Here is a 15,387-nt window from a genome sequence, read left to right on the forward strand (position 1 = left end):
CTCCACACATTGTTCCTTCTAGCCCTTTTCCAAGATAAGCAACTTTTCCATGTATTCATAATTGAATTAGCTATCCAGGAAAAATGTAAGACCACTTCCATTGCTTCTAGTTGAATAGCAACCCAGTTTCTATGTGTGCCACACATGTAGTACTTTTGGAGAAATTAATAAGTCACCCTAGTGGCACCTTGGAGAGGTGGACTTTACTTGGATCACATCTCTCCTGTAAAAGTGCAGCTGAAAACATGTACATGAAGGTTAAGAAAGATAATAATTGAACCAACTCACATTATACAAATGTACAGCTGGAAGCTAGGTGTCAGTGGTCTTGAAAACATTGATTTCTTTTTAGAGTAGCAAGTTAACAATCTCTAGTTTCTCCCTAAGAATTTCAGAAGCTCAAAGTTCCCAAGAATGACAATCGTAGATGTAAAAAAAAAAAAAAAAAAAAAAGAGAGAGAAGGTAATAAGCCAGGTTTAACAGATATTCAGAGTTTTCACTTAAGGACATCCAGGCAATGGCATATATTGCTTTTTGCATTTGAAGAAGTAAGGAAATAGTGTTCTTTCATGTTGTCTTTTTCTTTTTTCAGATATTGCTATACAGTATCCTCAGTTCTTTGGCCACTCCTATGTAATCTTTGAACCTCTGAAGAACTCCTATCAGGCATTTCAAATTACTCTTGAATTTAGGGTAAGAAGGATTAGTTGTTTGAATGCCTAGCTGAAGGACACCTTAGCACAGCTTTGTGCCATATCAAACGGGGTGGGCTGGGAGCGCAGGAAGCACGGAGGTAAATTTAGCAAAGGTAAGTATGACACAGAGTCTGTCCTTAAACTGGCTCACAGGATAATAAGAACAGTGGGCGCATTCACACATTCGAGGGTGCCAGTGAGTGGAGGGTGGGTTCTGTTCACTACTGAATGATGGAAATGGCTGGCTGGCCAGTGAGAGCATGTAGGCCCAGCCCTGCACCTCACCATTGTGATTCCTCACGGACCAGAATCTCAGAGGCAAAATGCCTTCCCCATTCCAAAATCCCTCTTAAAGGGAACTCAAATGGCTGTCCTCCTTGCTATGACTGTAACTGAACAAATAGACTGCTATAAACCACGCTGGCACGTAGTGAGGGCCCAGTGGATGCTCTCTGATCTGAGTCAACTGCAGATCAGAATTCAGTCAGTGACTTCAGCTTTACTTTGGGCATCTCAGACAATACCACGAGGTTTGAAGATCTGGAAGCGAGTCCCCTTGAGGTCATGGTCACAGTGTTGAGTGTCCAAAAGCTGATCTGTCCCAGTCTAGGGCAGCCAACATATGGGTGAAGACCAGACTAGTCAGTCTATCAGCAGGGTTGGGTATTTTATTGTCCTAACTGAAGGAAAGGAGCAAATTTGCATGCTTCTCCAGAGGGAGGGGAATAAAAAGAGTTAAAAAAAAAAAAAAAAAGAATGCTCTTTGGTGAAAATAGAATTTGATGGACACACAAACAGCCTCTCTGTGACTGTGGTCTCTGTGCACATGATTTTCCTGAGGCTCTGCTGGTAGACCCATGAAGCCAAGGGAAGAGCAGGCCAAAGGCAGAGCCAGCTTTCTCTAACCTGCCTGCCATTCCTCACACTGTGTTTATCACTGCCATTTGTTTAGGGGAAAGGAAATGAGAATTGGTACCTGGGAATTAATTGGAATCCATGTGCTTGCCCCTTTGTAAATAGGACCACAGAGAGAATGCTCGTGTTGCATAGTCATGAGTGTTTCCAGGTGATGCTCACTGTCCATGTGGCTTTTGTTTATACAATAGGCAGAGGCAGAGGATGGCTTATTGCTCTACTGTGGAGAGAATGAATACGGGAGGGGCGACTTCATGTCTCTGGCCATTATCCGACGCTCACTCCAATTCAGGTAACTCCCACCAAAACCTTATGGAATTTTAATACCATCCTACATTGTGTTTACATTTTTACAGTGTGAGTAAGACATAAATGGGATGGATTCTTGTAGATAAAGGAACGGTGTATTTAAGGTGACCATGGAGCTGTTTATTAAATAGTGTTATATCAGGATTGCGAGTTGCCCTTGAAACTTGAGTTTTGGAATCTTGTAATTAACCATCCGTTTAATCAACAGGAAATGTTTCTTGAGCACCTGCAGTATATCAGGCACTATTGTAGGTTCTGTGAATGTACCAGTGAGCCAAAGCCATCCAGTCCCTTTGCTCCTGGGGCTTGAGTAGATGTGATGGGAAGGAGGCTGTGATCTTCTTGTCTCTTATGGCAAATAGGACTGACAGCCATGGAGAGCAAAAAGGAGCCGACAACCTCCTGAGGGTTCCCAGAGGCTTAAAGCCCATCCTTGTCTTCCCCCTGGGCCATGGCAGGCTGGCACTCCTCCTCAGCCCTGGTCTTTTCTCTCCCAAGATACCTTACAAGCTGCCTTTAGTTTGTGTGCAGTTTTTTGGGGACAGAATTTTGTGGAGGCGTGAGTGTTTTAAAGATCCTTGTGGAGGTGTCCATAGCCCCTCTTGGAGAATGACCAATGAGGATCAACCTTGTCTTTGTCCCTAGTGCACTGGTTAAGGTCCTGATGGCACCATTCCTCTGCAGCCTGACCTGCAAGTGATGTAACCTCTCTGAGCCAGCATTTCCTCCCAGGAGCCTTGTGAGGATGCAATGAATTAATACATAAATGTGCTTAGAGTGGTGCCCAGCCCATAGCAAGCACTCAGTAAGCATTAACCTGATCGTCTTCGGATGATTCCAGCACAAAAATTACTTTAGGTTAAGCTGGAGAAGACTGTTGGACATCCCACTTGGGGCAGACAGTGGTCTGCCATCCTTTGCTAAATGCCTTGATTCATGGGCCTTTGATGCTGGGCCAGGGTCTTGGGCAGTGGTTCTCACACTCGGAGGATCTGAGAGACTCACAGTAGCTTGGGCACTCTTTTGCTGGGAGCCGCTCTCCAGCTCCACAACTCCTATGGGGTGATTCTGTATCCCCCTCTATATAAGCTACTCTGCAACACCTCCCTACTCCATCCCTCTCCACCTGCGATCCTGGAGACACAGAATCCACGAGAAGGAGCTGTAGTTAGCACAAGTCCTGGGTGTGTGTCTTTCCCCGCTGGCCATCTCAGGACCTATGCGGAAGTGACAGGGTGTCTGTCTGGAAGTTGACCAGAAAAGGTCAGAGTTCTAGATGTAAGGCATGACTAGTGACTAGTGGGTACCCTGCGCCATAGGGAAATTGGAGGAAAAACAAAACAAAACAAAACAAAACCAAAACCAAGAATAAAGCAATCGTCTGCGAATGTTCCCCCTCCGCTCACACCTGCCCCCCAAGTTGGGGCCTCCTGTGGAAACCACACCTGCCTTTGGGCTCAGCTGAACACAGATGGCAGTGCCAGCCAGCTTGCCAGAATGAGTGTGAAGACTTGTGTTTTTTACGTGTTATTAATATCGCTGAGCCTGTCATTTGTGAGTTGGGGGAAGTCCCCAGAGAAATACGTGGAAGCAGAATGACTCAAGTTCTCAATTCACTGTACCTTGGATCCACTTGAAGCACCTGGCAGTCACAGAGAAGGCCGAGGTTGGGGGAGATATTAGTTGCCCATCATTTTTGAAGCTTCAGAGAAAATCAGGTTGAGGGGCGTCTATGTGGCTCAGTAGCTGAGCATCTACCTTCGGCTCAGGTTGTGATCCCAGGTGTCCTGGAATCAAGTCCCACATCAGGTTCCCTGCAAGGAGCCTGCTTCTCCTTCTACCTGTGTCTCCCCCCTCTCTCTAGGTGATAGATAGATAGATAGATAGATAGATAGATAGATAGATGAAAATCAGGTTGAAGAAGACCCCACATCTCCACATTTGAAGGGTCTATGGGCAAAATTAAAGAAAACTAGACTGAGATTGGCCCAGAGAGCAGGTGTCCAGCTCTTTCACGTAGAGATTTAAACAGTTCTCGATATTCATAAACGCAGCTCTTGATATTCATAAACATAACTGAACAGATTGGCTCTCAAAGAAGCCATCACCCCAGAAGTGGTGTCCACAGGGTCTGAAAACACGATGAGCTGGTTGAGCCTTTTCCTCCTTTTCCTTCCTTTCCTCCCCACAGGTTTAACTGTGGAACCGGGGTTGCCATCCTCATAAGTGAAACCAAAATCCGACTAGGGAGCTGGCACACCGTGATGCTCTACAGAGATGGGCTGAACGGGCTGCTGCAGCTGAACAACGGCACCCCAGTGACTGGCAAGTCCCAGGTGAGTGCCAGCTCCTCGCCCGGCCCACCGCCCCCCCCATGCACCATCAGCAGCCCCCCGCACAGGACAGACCTGTAGGGCTTGAGCTCCACTGGGCTGGGCTGGTTTTCATGGTGAACCCAGGCAACCAAGCTCTGAGGTGCCCCTGCTGGATTTTAGCATTCCAGGTGGGCTTTCAGGGCACACATCCATCCACAGCTACATGAGAAGAATCAAATTTGCAAGCATCATCATTGGGAGAGGAGGGGAAGGGGTGTGCACAGAAACATGCACTTGGCCTTGTGCTCAGGGGCATGTTCTTTTTTCCACAAGGACATCGAAGCCGGGGCTAGAAGGAGGCCTGTATTGTAAGAATAGAAGCCATTATTAGTGCCAAACACAAAGCTTGCTTTTACGGCAGGGGTGTTGCAATTATGGCTTTAGAAAATAGTCCCAAAAAGTTCATTTGGTTGAATATGCAGGAATGATCCTTTCATCTACCATTTTGGGGAGCCATGATTATAGGAAGCGGCAAGACAATTTAACTGGTGGGCTACTCAGTAAACCATCTAGGTATTCACATATTGGTCATACTCTAGGCAATTTTAGGTCCACGTTTAGAACAACAGTTTGGATTAGCAACCTGCCAAGGAACTGAGTCTGTAATTATAATCAGGCAGGTGTCTGTATTCTCTGAGGAAAAAATGTAGGAAGAAAGCCTTTGTGTGTATGTGTGCGGCTTCCTCCCTACCTGGACTTTTCACTATGTTTTATTGACAAGACATGTCTCACAAAGGGCCATGGCTTGTTGATTCCCAGTTGGGCCCCAGTGGCTTCAAAGGAACAAGAATCCAAATATAGTGAATATGAATCCAGGGAGGTCACTTATGCATATGTGCATGTATTTCTAAGGAAAAAAAGACAGGATAAATGAACTATAGAATCACATAAATGCCAGAACAATAGCCCTAATATAATTAAATTTGATAGGAATAAAGAAGCTTTGAACTTGGATCCCAAATACTGATGGTGAATATAGGATGGAGAAGCTGTAATAGAAGCAATACATATGAAAATGTCTTATGGTTTAAAGCAAGGAAATCCAATAGAGGTTAATAAGCAGAGCCATGTGGTAACAACAAACTAAAGAAATTGTAAGCTGCATTAATAGAGGCATAGCATCTAGAAAAATGGAGGTGATAATCCTATTATATTGTGGTAGCTCTGGATATAGCTTCCAGTGTTCTAATGGTGACTCAGATCCTCTAAGAGGCTTGCATTCAGATCTGTGAATGCACCCTAAGAGGACCACAGACAAATTGCAGCATGTTTAGACAGCAGCCATTGAAACAGGAAACTGACTTGAAATCCTTAGAATGGTTGATAGAAGGAGCATTGTTTAGTTTGGAGGAAAGAAAAGAAGATGAAGGTGTAGATGATGCCTTTTTATCATGGACTCAGAAAGAGAGTTTTATGGAAGAAGGACTTACTCTGTGGACCATCAAGGTGAAGTTGAATGGGGGGAGCCTAAGAAAGTACTTTTAACTCCACTTAATCATACAAAGGTGTACAAACGTGCAATAAACTACCTCTATCTCAGGAGTTGGTTCCCTGTCCTTGGGGGTGTTCAAAGCATGTTACCAAAACCTTTTGGTAGGGAAGTCAATGAGAGCTTGGACTCCATGAGTTTTTTTTTTTTTTTTCTCCATGAGTTTTTGTATCTTTTCCAAACCTAAGGATCAATACTTTTAATGAATATAAGAATTGATTGCAAGAGGCATATAATTTTATGGATTCTCAGGACAACATTTGCCTCTCTACGACCAGGACTTGCTAGTGAGCCATATACGCAGTACAGCAGCTGTGGAATGTTTAGTAAACTGTCTTGGGAGATAGTGATTCTGATTCTTAAATAATGGTTTACAAAGTTTTTCAGGGTCTGGCTTCAGCCTGATTCTGTAGGGAAACTGCAGTATAAGTTACACCTCAGAGTGATCCCAACCCAAAGCAAGGGAACTGGACTTTCACACTTCGGCACCCATCAAAAACTGTTAAGTGCAGTCCTGGGGGAAGGCAAACTCCAAGGCACTTCTCATTCTTTGCATAGCAGGTAAAGTAGGTTCCAGAACCCAGAGCAACCCTCGTCAGAGGACAGTAAAGGCCAGGCTTTACCAGACTATTGCCTGGGATGTTGTAAAGGATGCTCAGAGGAACCACCTACCCTTATGATGCACATAATGGTCCAGGAAAGGAAAAAAGGATTGGGTTTTCAGGCCCTTGCTGTGGTCCTGGATCAGGGAACAGAGGGGAGATGATCCAGCAGTGAATTCTGAGGACAGGGCGCTCAATTCATGTAACGAAAGCAGTATGCCCAGTGACTGGCAAACAATCCTTAAAATCCACTGTAAGCACTTTAAAGCTGCCCAGCTCATATTCAATCTATTATTTATAAATGATTCTTACCTATTCATTAGAAAAGATAAAGTAATCATTAGACGTTCTATTTGTTGGCAACAAAAGTATAAAAGATAAAGATTACATTTTAGTGGCTTACATTCCGGACTTTTTATAAATTCTGGTGCCATGCTTTTCCCCCAGTCCCCTTTAATCCAAATGAATGCAGTATTTCTGTAATAAAAAGCAACAACAACAACAACAACACATGACCAGTCACCTTAATTTTGTTCCACCTAATGTTCAAGTCTGTATTTTGTAACCTTAAAACCTGCAATCCAGATTGTGGTTTTCTCTAAGATTAGAAATGTCCCTACCTACCTGTAGGTACACACACATACACACAAGTTGTATCCATGAGCAAATTTCAAAATATTTTGCAACACTGTGTGACCATCCTGCCCCCCACCCCCAAACACAGTATTTCTCGCAGGACCTAGTATGAGGGCGACTAGGAGAGTGAAAGGTAAGTGTTAGCGCACATATATACAAAATTAGCATTATCACCTTTTGAGACACACAAGAGCCCTATGATTCATCCAAGGTACACAGTAAGTTGGTGTCAGGACTGGAAAGAGAAAGTTTTTTTTGGATGCCCAGCACCGTGCCCTGCCTGTTGGGTTGCTCTTGGCTCTGACCTACCTTCCTTTCCCTTCTAGGCGTTTCAAAACCATTCCTTCTCCAAACACAGCCCTCACTGGGTTTCCTACGGTAACTGTGGGTTTACTTTTCCAGTAGGGCAATGTTGTAAACATAAACACAGATGGAGGAAGGCAGTGGGGCTGTAAAGTGCATCTTAACCATGTCCCTCATTAAAATCTGCCGTGTTTTGGCTTTTGATTTTGGTTAGTGAGTTACGGTTTTCATCTTTCTTAAAGGGCCAGTACAGTAAAGTTACCTTCCGCACGCCCCTCTATCTTGGTGGGGCTCCCAATGCATACTGGCTGGTCAGATCAACAGGAACAAACAGAGGCTTTCAAGGCTGTGTGCAGTCGCTCACCATTAATGGGAAGAGAATCGACATGAGGCCCTGGCCCCTGGGAGGAGCATTCAGTGGGGCCGACGTGGGTAAGTGGTTGCCCAGTGGGCCAGGGTACTCTTGTGGGATGGCCTTTCTGGTGGGGGCCAGGGAGGTGAGCAGTGTCATGGATTGTAACCCTAGGCCACTGGGTTAATGCAGAACTTCAGGAGGGAGGTGGGCCCAAGCGGTGAGGTTGGTGCTTTGCAGACATGATGACCTGAGCCTGAAGAGCAAGGCATGGTAAACAATATGGCGCACCAAACCCTTGGTTGTGTCCTGCTGCCCTTGGCCTTCTTCATGAAGCATGGCATGGTCTTATCCGACAAAGCAACAAGCAATTCACCCTTCCTCACGTGGTCCAGCAGAAAAGCTAACACAGTAATGTAAGAAGAGCCTTCACAGGCTCTCTGCTTCCAAGAGGAATGGCCAAATTCTAATTTTTAACCACTGTGTCCAACACTTTCTCCTGTGCCCTCCCTTAATTCCTTGCACTAGCTCTCGGAAGTAGCGATTATTATTATTTCTTCATGTATAAAATATGAAGAAACTGGAGCTTGTAAAAATAAAATAGAACTATCCAAAAGAGCAGACAGAGCTAGGACTTTTTTTTCTATTTTGTTTCTTATTAAGACTTTATTTTTTCAGCAGTTTAAGGTTCACAAAAAAAATTGAGGGAAAGGTACGGAGTTTTCCCATATCCCCTCTGCTCCCACATGCACAGCCTCCCCTGTTACCAGCATGCCACTTGGGTGGTATTTTGTTACAACTGATGAACCTGCACTGACTCATCACTATCACCCAAAGTCCACAGTTCCTATTATAGTTCACTCATGGCGTTGTGCATTCTACGGGTTTGGACAAACCAGTAAAATATACCCATCATTACGGTGTTGTACAGAATGGTTTTGCTCTTCTAAAAACCCTCTGTGCTCTGCTCATTTTTCCTTCTCCTCTCTCCCCACCCCCAACCTCTGGCAACCACTACTTTTTAAATATTCTCTATGATTTTCCCTTTTCCAGAATGTCATGTAGTTGGAGTCATATAGTAAGTAGCGTTCTCAGATTGGATTCTTTCAGTTGGTGACCTACATCCAAGTTTCATTCACGCCTTTTCATGGCTTGATGGCTCATTTCTTCTTGGTGCTGGGTGATATTCCATCATCTATATATACTGCTGGCATGTCTATCATGCCTACTGAAGGGCATCTTGGTTGCCTCCAAGTTTTGGCAATTAGGACTAGAACTGCTATAAACATCAGTGTGTGTGCAGGTTTTTTGGGTGGACGTGAATTTTCAACTTCTTTGGGTAAATACCAACAAGGAGAGCGACTGTTGGGTCACATAGTAAGAGTATGTTTAGCTTTGTGACGAACTGCCAAACTGTCTTCCAGAGTAGCTGTACCATTTTGCATTCCCACCTGGAATGCTTGAGGGTTCCTGTTGCTCCACACTTTGGTTGGCATTTGGTGCTGTCAGAGTTCTGGATTCTAACAGATGTGTAGTGGTATCTCATTGTTGCGATTTACATTCCCTTAATGACATACTATGTGGGGCCTCTTTTCATGTATTTATTTACCATCGGTATATCTTTTTTGCTGAAGTATGTCAAGGTCTTTAGCCGATTTTTAAAATCAGATTGTTTTCTTTTGGTTCAACTTTAAGAAAAAAAAATATATATATTGTCCTATATATATATATATAACAATAGTCCTTTATCAGATGTGTCTTTTACAAATATTTTCTCCCAATCTGTGGCTTATCCTTTCATTCCCTTGAGAATTGCCTTTCATAGATTAGAAATGTTTAATTTTAATGAAATTGAGCTTATTTAATTTCTCTCAAGGGTTGTGCCTTGGGTGTTGTCTCTGAAAAGTCATTGCCTTACCTAAGGTCATCTAGGTTTTTATCCACACTACCTTCTAGAAGTTTCATAGTTTTGTGTTTCACATTTAGATCTGTGATCTACTTATTTGAGTTAACTTTTGCAAAGGGTATAAGGTCTGCGTCTAGATTTTTTTCTTTTTTGCATGTGGATGTCCAGTTGTTCCAGCATATTTTTTTTTGGAAAGACTAGGATTGTTTTTAAAGCAATAAAGACATTTATTCCATCACTGAAAGCAGATAGATAATTCTAAGATTGATTCAGTGATCATTTTAATCTATTAGGGCTGCCACAACAAAATACCACAGATTGGGTGGTTTTAAGAATATTATTTTTCACAGTTCTGGAAGCTGGAACTCCAGGTTTGGTTTCTTCCAAGGCCTTCCTCCTTGGCTTGTAGATGGCCATCCTTTGGCTGTGTCCTCAGGTGGCCTTTTGTCTGTGCCTATATCCCTGATGTCTTCCTCTTCTTATAAGGTCACTGGTCAGATTGGATTATGTCCCACCCTTAAGACTTCATTTAACCTTAATTACCTTCTCAAAGGCCCTGTCTCCAAATACAGTCATATTGGGGGTTAAGGCTTCAACCTATGAATTTGTTTAGTAACTTCCTCATCAGATTACTTTGTTCAGAGGAGTTGTGGTGGATATAAAGTACTAAGAATAAAACCTTACACATAGCAAACATGTTGCAAATATTTCTTGTTATTAATATTATTATTCTCATTCTGACTCTACCCATCAAGCAGAGTATAAGTTCTTTTTTTTTTTTTCTCTTCCTTGACCTAACAGGGAAACAGCCCCAAAGGACAGATCTATAGTCTCGAGGCTGCATGGTAACCTCTGACAGGTAGTTAAGACATAGTGAAGTTGAGCGAGGACCAATTTCTGGCAGCGTTTTAAAATCCTCACATGGTATAAAACCAGCCTCTCCATCCATTGCACAGATGGCACGAGGCAGGCCTACCTTGCTGGCTCTGGGCTCCCCTGAAGCAATTCTTGGATTATTTGATGACTAGGAGCCCTCTAAGGAACCTTAATGGCAGGCATCAGTCACTTTGCCTTATTTTCATTTTTTTTTTTCCCCATTTTTCACCCTGGCAGACTAGAAAGGGCTGCTGTTCTCCCTCAGCCTCCATACTAGCCTTCCTCTGAGTCAGTCCTTCAGAAATTCAAGTGCTTTTAAATTAAATGCAATGCCACCTTGGGGAAGACGGGCTCCTACAAAGAGCAGTGACTTCCTGGTAGAGATGCAGGCTTCCAGAAGAAGGTAATGATAGTAGCAGAGTCATGGTTCCTCTGTCTGGGCCCTCTGACTTGGCACTGCTGTAGGCAACCACAGCGTTTTCTCTGTCCTCCTCCCTACCTCCCCTAAGCCTGCCACCACTCCTTGGAAGGGCCTTTCATTCCTCAAGCCTTCCACGTCTTCTCCTTCATTAGATTATTCCTAGTGATTGGCCTCTCTCTAAACTCATATTCTAGACTAGTCAGCAATCTCAGCAAAACTTTGCATGCTCTGGCCTAGACTTTTCTGTTATCATTCCCACCCACATTCTCAAACCTAAGCCACCAGCACACCTTTTTTTCCAATCCTGTCTTGGATCTTCACATCCCGCTGGGTTAATATGACAAAGCCAGGTTCCTAAGTTATGTGAGAGTTGGGAGGTCTGAGGTGTCCATGGATCTCACCATGGGCTTATCACTCTTTTAGTCATTCTTTCCCTCAAGATACTTCTTAAAAAAAAAAAAAAGATTTTATTTTTATTTATTCATGAGAAACATGGAGAGAGAGGCAGAGACATAGGCAGAGGGAGAAGCAGGCTCCCTGCGGGGAGCCCGATGCGGGACTCGATCTTGGGACCCCGGGATCACACCCTGAGCCAAAGGCAGAAGCTCAACCACTGAGCCACCCAGGTGCCCCAAGGTACTTCTTTAAGCATCTGCTTAATGACAATCATGATGCTGGGTGCTGGGGATAAAGTAATGAATAAGAAAGACAAGATCCCTGGCTCAGCCCTCCTGTAGCTGCCCCAAGGAGAGACCAAATTGATCAAACAATCACACAAGTAAATGTAAAATCACAATTTGGTGTAAGTGTTACAAAGGAGAAGTGACAGCACAATAACAGTGTGTTAAAGGGAATTTTCTGAGCTGGAGGTCCGGGAAGGCATTCCAAGGATATAATGTGAAGTTGCTATCTGAAGCATTTTTCTTTTAAGGCAGATAAGAGAGGGAAGAACATTCCGGGCAGAGGAAATGGCTTTCCCAGTGGGAGTCTAAGGGGGAGGTGGGTACTATGATGTAGTCTGTGTTTTGAAAAGATCCCTCTGGCCGCGGACAGCTTATTGGAAGCAACATTCAGGATGCACATGTCAATTGGCTGGGAGGCCGGGACGATAGTCGAGATCAGAGAATGGTGGTTTGCTCCATGCTGGTGGTGGTAGCAGCGGTGTGGACTGAGTTGACAGATCCTCAGAAGGGGAAACAGAAAGGCCTCAGTTATGGATTGGGAGACAAGGTTCCTCACTGTCCACATGTCCTGGATGTATTTCACCCCATGATATTCCAGCTTCACTTCTCTCCTGCCCTCACTTCATTGTCTTGTGTAAACACAAGTTGGCATCTGGTAGGTTCAATATCAACAAAAGTTATTTTATATATTGATGAGGTCGGGCCAGTGCGCTAGGCACATGACCTTGCAAACCAGCTTCTTTTCTCCCATTTTCAGAGTTGAAAGTTTTCCTGCTTTCTAAAACTAACCTTTTAATCTCCACTCTGCACCCATCCTTCCCTATATCCCTGGACCTTGCTACCAGGATTATCAATTCAGTAACCCAAGGGTTCTTAACCTTTTGTGTGCCATGAGTTTCTCTGGCAGTCTGGTGAAGCCGACGAACTCTTCTAAGAATGATGTTTTTATTATTTTTTTGAGGTTTTTGTTTTGTTTTGTTTTGTTTTGAGAGAGACCACAGCCGGGGGGTTGGACAGAGGGAGAGAGAGAATCCTAAGCAGGCTCTATGCCCCCATTGCAGAACCCGACTCAGGGCTCCATCTCATGACCCTGAGATCATGACGTGAGCCAAAATCAAGAGTTGGATGCTTGACCCACTGAGCCACTCAGACACCCTAAGATTTTATTTTTAAATAATCTCTCCACCTAACATGGGGCTCAAACTTGATCCTGAGATCAAGAGTCACATGTCCTACCAACTGAGCCAGCCAGGCACCCCTCAAAATGAATATTTTTAAATGCAGAGAGTAAGATCCATGATAGGAAACACTGAATTTGAAATAAAGCTGCACAATGTTTTTTAAGTTTTGTTATTGTAGTCATGTCTGGGTTTCTTTATAAAGCATTAAAGAACAGGATTATTTAATGGTGAGTGCAATAGCTACCGTGGTTTCAAGGTAGTAATTAGCATAAACAGACATTTTGAGATATCTGCCACAAATGGAACGTGATGTGACAGTTACTTGGGTCTATTGCTCACAGGCCACAAGAACTGCTAGTCCTTAGAGGTTTGCTGCTGAAGGAAACAGTTCTAATTGGGAGTGAGGGAAAATAAAGATGAATGTGTTTCCCACCTAACTTCATGGACACCCCCCCACACTCTGGCCTATTCACACTTGCCTCAGATACCCCCTAACCCACCCCTACTAACCCCCCCCCCCAACCAGTGCTGCCCTTCACACAGTCCTGCTACCCTCCTAGCTTAGAAAGCTTGCTCTGTTCTCTCTAGACCCAACTCTAGCAGGCCCCCGTGTGAATTCCTGTAGTGGGGCTTCTGCCTTCCACTGACAGCAAAATAGCTCTCCTAAAACCATGCATGGCCATCTCTTTACAAAACCCGCAGCTTGGGACACCTGGGTGGCTCAGCGGTTGAGCGCCTGCCTTTCACCCAGGGTGGGATCCTGGAGTCCCGAGATCGAGTCCTGTGTTGGGCTCCTGCATGGAACCTGCTTCTCCCATGGAACCTGATTCTCCCTCTGCCTGTGTCTTTGCCTCTCTCTGTGTGTCTCTTATGAATAATAATAATAAATAAGTAAAATCTTAAAAAAAAAAATAAAACAAAAAACACAGCTTGTCTCCCTGGGCTTCTCAGCAGCATTAACCCAGACCCCTCCCTGAGCTCCCGACAACCAGCCCTGGTCCTCCGAGCCCTCGGGCCTCTTGTCCCTTTGTCTTCTCTGCTGGCTCCTCACCCTCCGCTGCTTCCCTGGGAGTTCCAGGGGGCCCTATCCCCGGGCCCTATCTCCGCCCTCTCTCAGGAAGCCCCATTGGTAGCATCAGGGTCACCCTGTGTCAGGGTCGCCCCGTGTCGCCACTGCCCCACCTGTGTGCAGGGGGCTGGGCCAGGGGCTGAGCGGGGCAGGTTTCCTCGTCCCCATAGGCTTAGGCCTGGAGCCAGCGAGGCCCGCCTGTGCCGCCGAGCAGCCACTTCCCGCCGCTGTCACCCAGCCGAGCTAGGACCCCCGAGGCTGAGCTAGCGTCTGCCTCGCTTCCACCTTCCAGAAGGAACCGGCTACTTCTGCCTTCCCCGTGTCCCCACTTTCTGTCCTGTTCCTCTGCTACCACCCTGCCGGCCGGGAGCCCTCCCCCTGGGATTTCGTCCCCTTTTCCCTGCCTCCGCCTGTGGGCACCGCAGCTGCAGAATCGGCCCAGACATGCTTCCACGAGGAAACACCCCCCCGCCCTACTCCCACCTCTTCAAATATAGTCACAACACAAATATATAAAGTAATATTTTCCCATGTACATCTAAAATAACCTGAGGACCCCACGTCCTCCTATGGGAGGAGTCCCAGCCCCCGAGATCCGTGGGGCGCAGGGGCTGTGGGTTCAGCTCCCGTGGGTCTAGGTGAGCCTCCCCCCGGAGCTGGGACGCTGGCCGTGTGCTCAGGCCATGGCTGCAGACCCCTCACTCCACCTGAACTTCCGAGAGCCCCGCTGGAATTCGCCAAGGCCAGCCCACACCCCGGCTGCAGCCACGAGCCTTCTGGAAGGGCTTGAGTGGAACCCCGGGGTGGGGGCCCTGAGGTCAGCCTCCTGGCCTGGGTGCACACCTCTTCCCAGTGAGGCTGAGCATGGAAGCAGACTGCATCAGCTCCACACACGCAGAGGGCAGAGGAGGAAAGGTGAAGAGGCTTGCCCTGCCCAGATGACAGCACCAGACCAAGGGGGGGGCTTCATGTCCCAGGGGTGGAGGGTGGGCTTCCAGCTCAGGCGGGCACAGCATCACCGCCTGCAGGGCACAGAGCCGAATCCTCAATCAGAGATGTGCCCTTTGCCTCCATCCAGGGAAGAAGTGTTTTGTACTGACCTACGTTATTCTGGGCCAGGTAGTGGCCCTCCTATTTCTTATATACAAAGAGAAAAAGAAGACCGAAGAAACAAAAGAAAAGCCACATAGGAGAAGTCCATGTTTCCTCTTCATCTGATGAACTTGACAATGTTAAAATACACTCTGTATGGGCCCCTCTGATACGTGTTTGGTAAAGAGAATGGACCCATTTGGTGTTGAATCTCTCACTACTTTCTGCTCCAGGCCACCTTCCTGTCTCCCGTAAGATGGTAACTTTGGAGGTAGAACTAGGGATTCTGGAAGGCACATGCTGAGATATTATGGAGCCCCCTCTCCCCTCCCTGCCCCAGAAAAGAGTGGACAGTTCAGGCCAGATGATACGTTAGACATGGCACCAGTGCCTACCTTATTGCCTCAGCTCTGAATCCACAGGGTGGCAGAACTTATGGTAATTGGGGCCATACAAACTAGAACGCTTTTAACAGAAATACC

General features: G+C 45.7%; 1 protein-coding gene across 1 annotated transcript in view; it reads left to right on the forward strand.

Annotated features, from left to right (window-relative positions):
• EGFLAM (EGF like, fibronectin type III and laminin G domains) overlaps nucleotides 1-15,387 on the forward strand; it is a 183,458-nt gene that overhangs the window by 130,309 nt on the left and 37,762 nt on the right. The window contains exons 10-13 of the mRNA XM_041750439.1: nucleotides 594-694; nucleotides 1,803-1,903; nucleotides 4,112-4,256; nucleotides 7,568-7,757. Of these exons, the coding sequence (XP_041606373.1) occupies nucleotides 594-694; nucleotides 1,803-1,903; nucleotides 4,112-4,256; nucleotides 7,568-7,757 (537 nt within the window). The remainder of the gene's footprint in view (nucleotides 1-593; nucleotides 695-1,802; nucleotides 1,904-4,111; nucleotides 4,257-7,567; nucleotides 7,758-15,387) is intronic.

Source organism: Vulpes lagopus, chromosome 3, assembly GCF_018345385.1.
Source record: "Vulpes lagopus strain Blue_001 chromosome 3, ASM1834538v1, whole genome shotgun sequence".
In the NCBI taxonomy this organism is placed as follows: Eukaryota; Metazoa; Chordata; class Mammalia; order Carnivora; family Canidae; genus Vulpes; species Vulpes lagopus.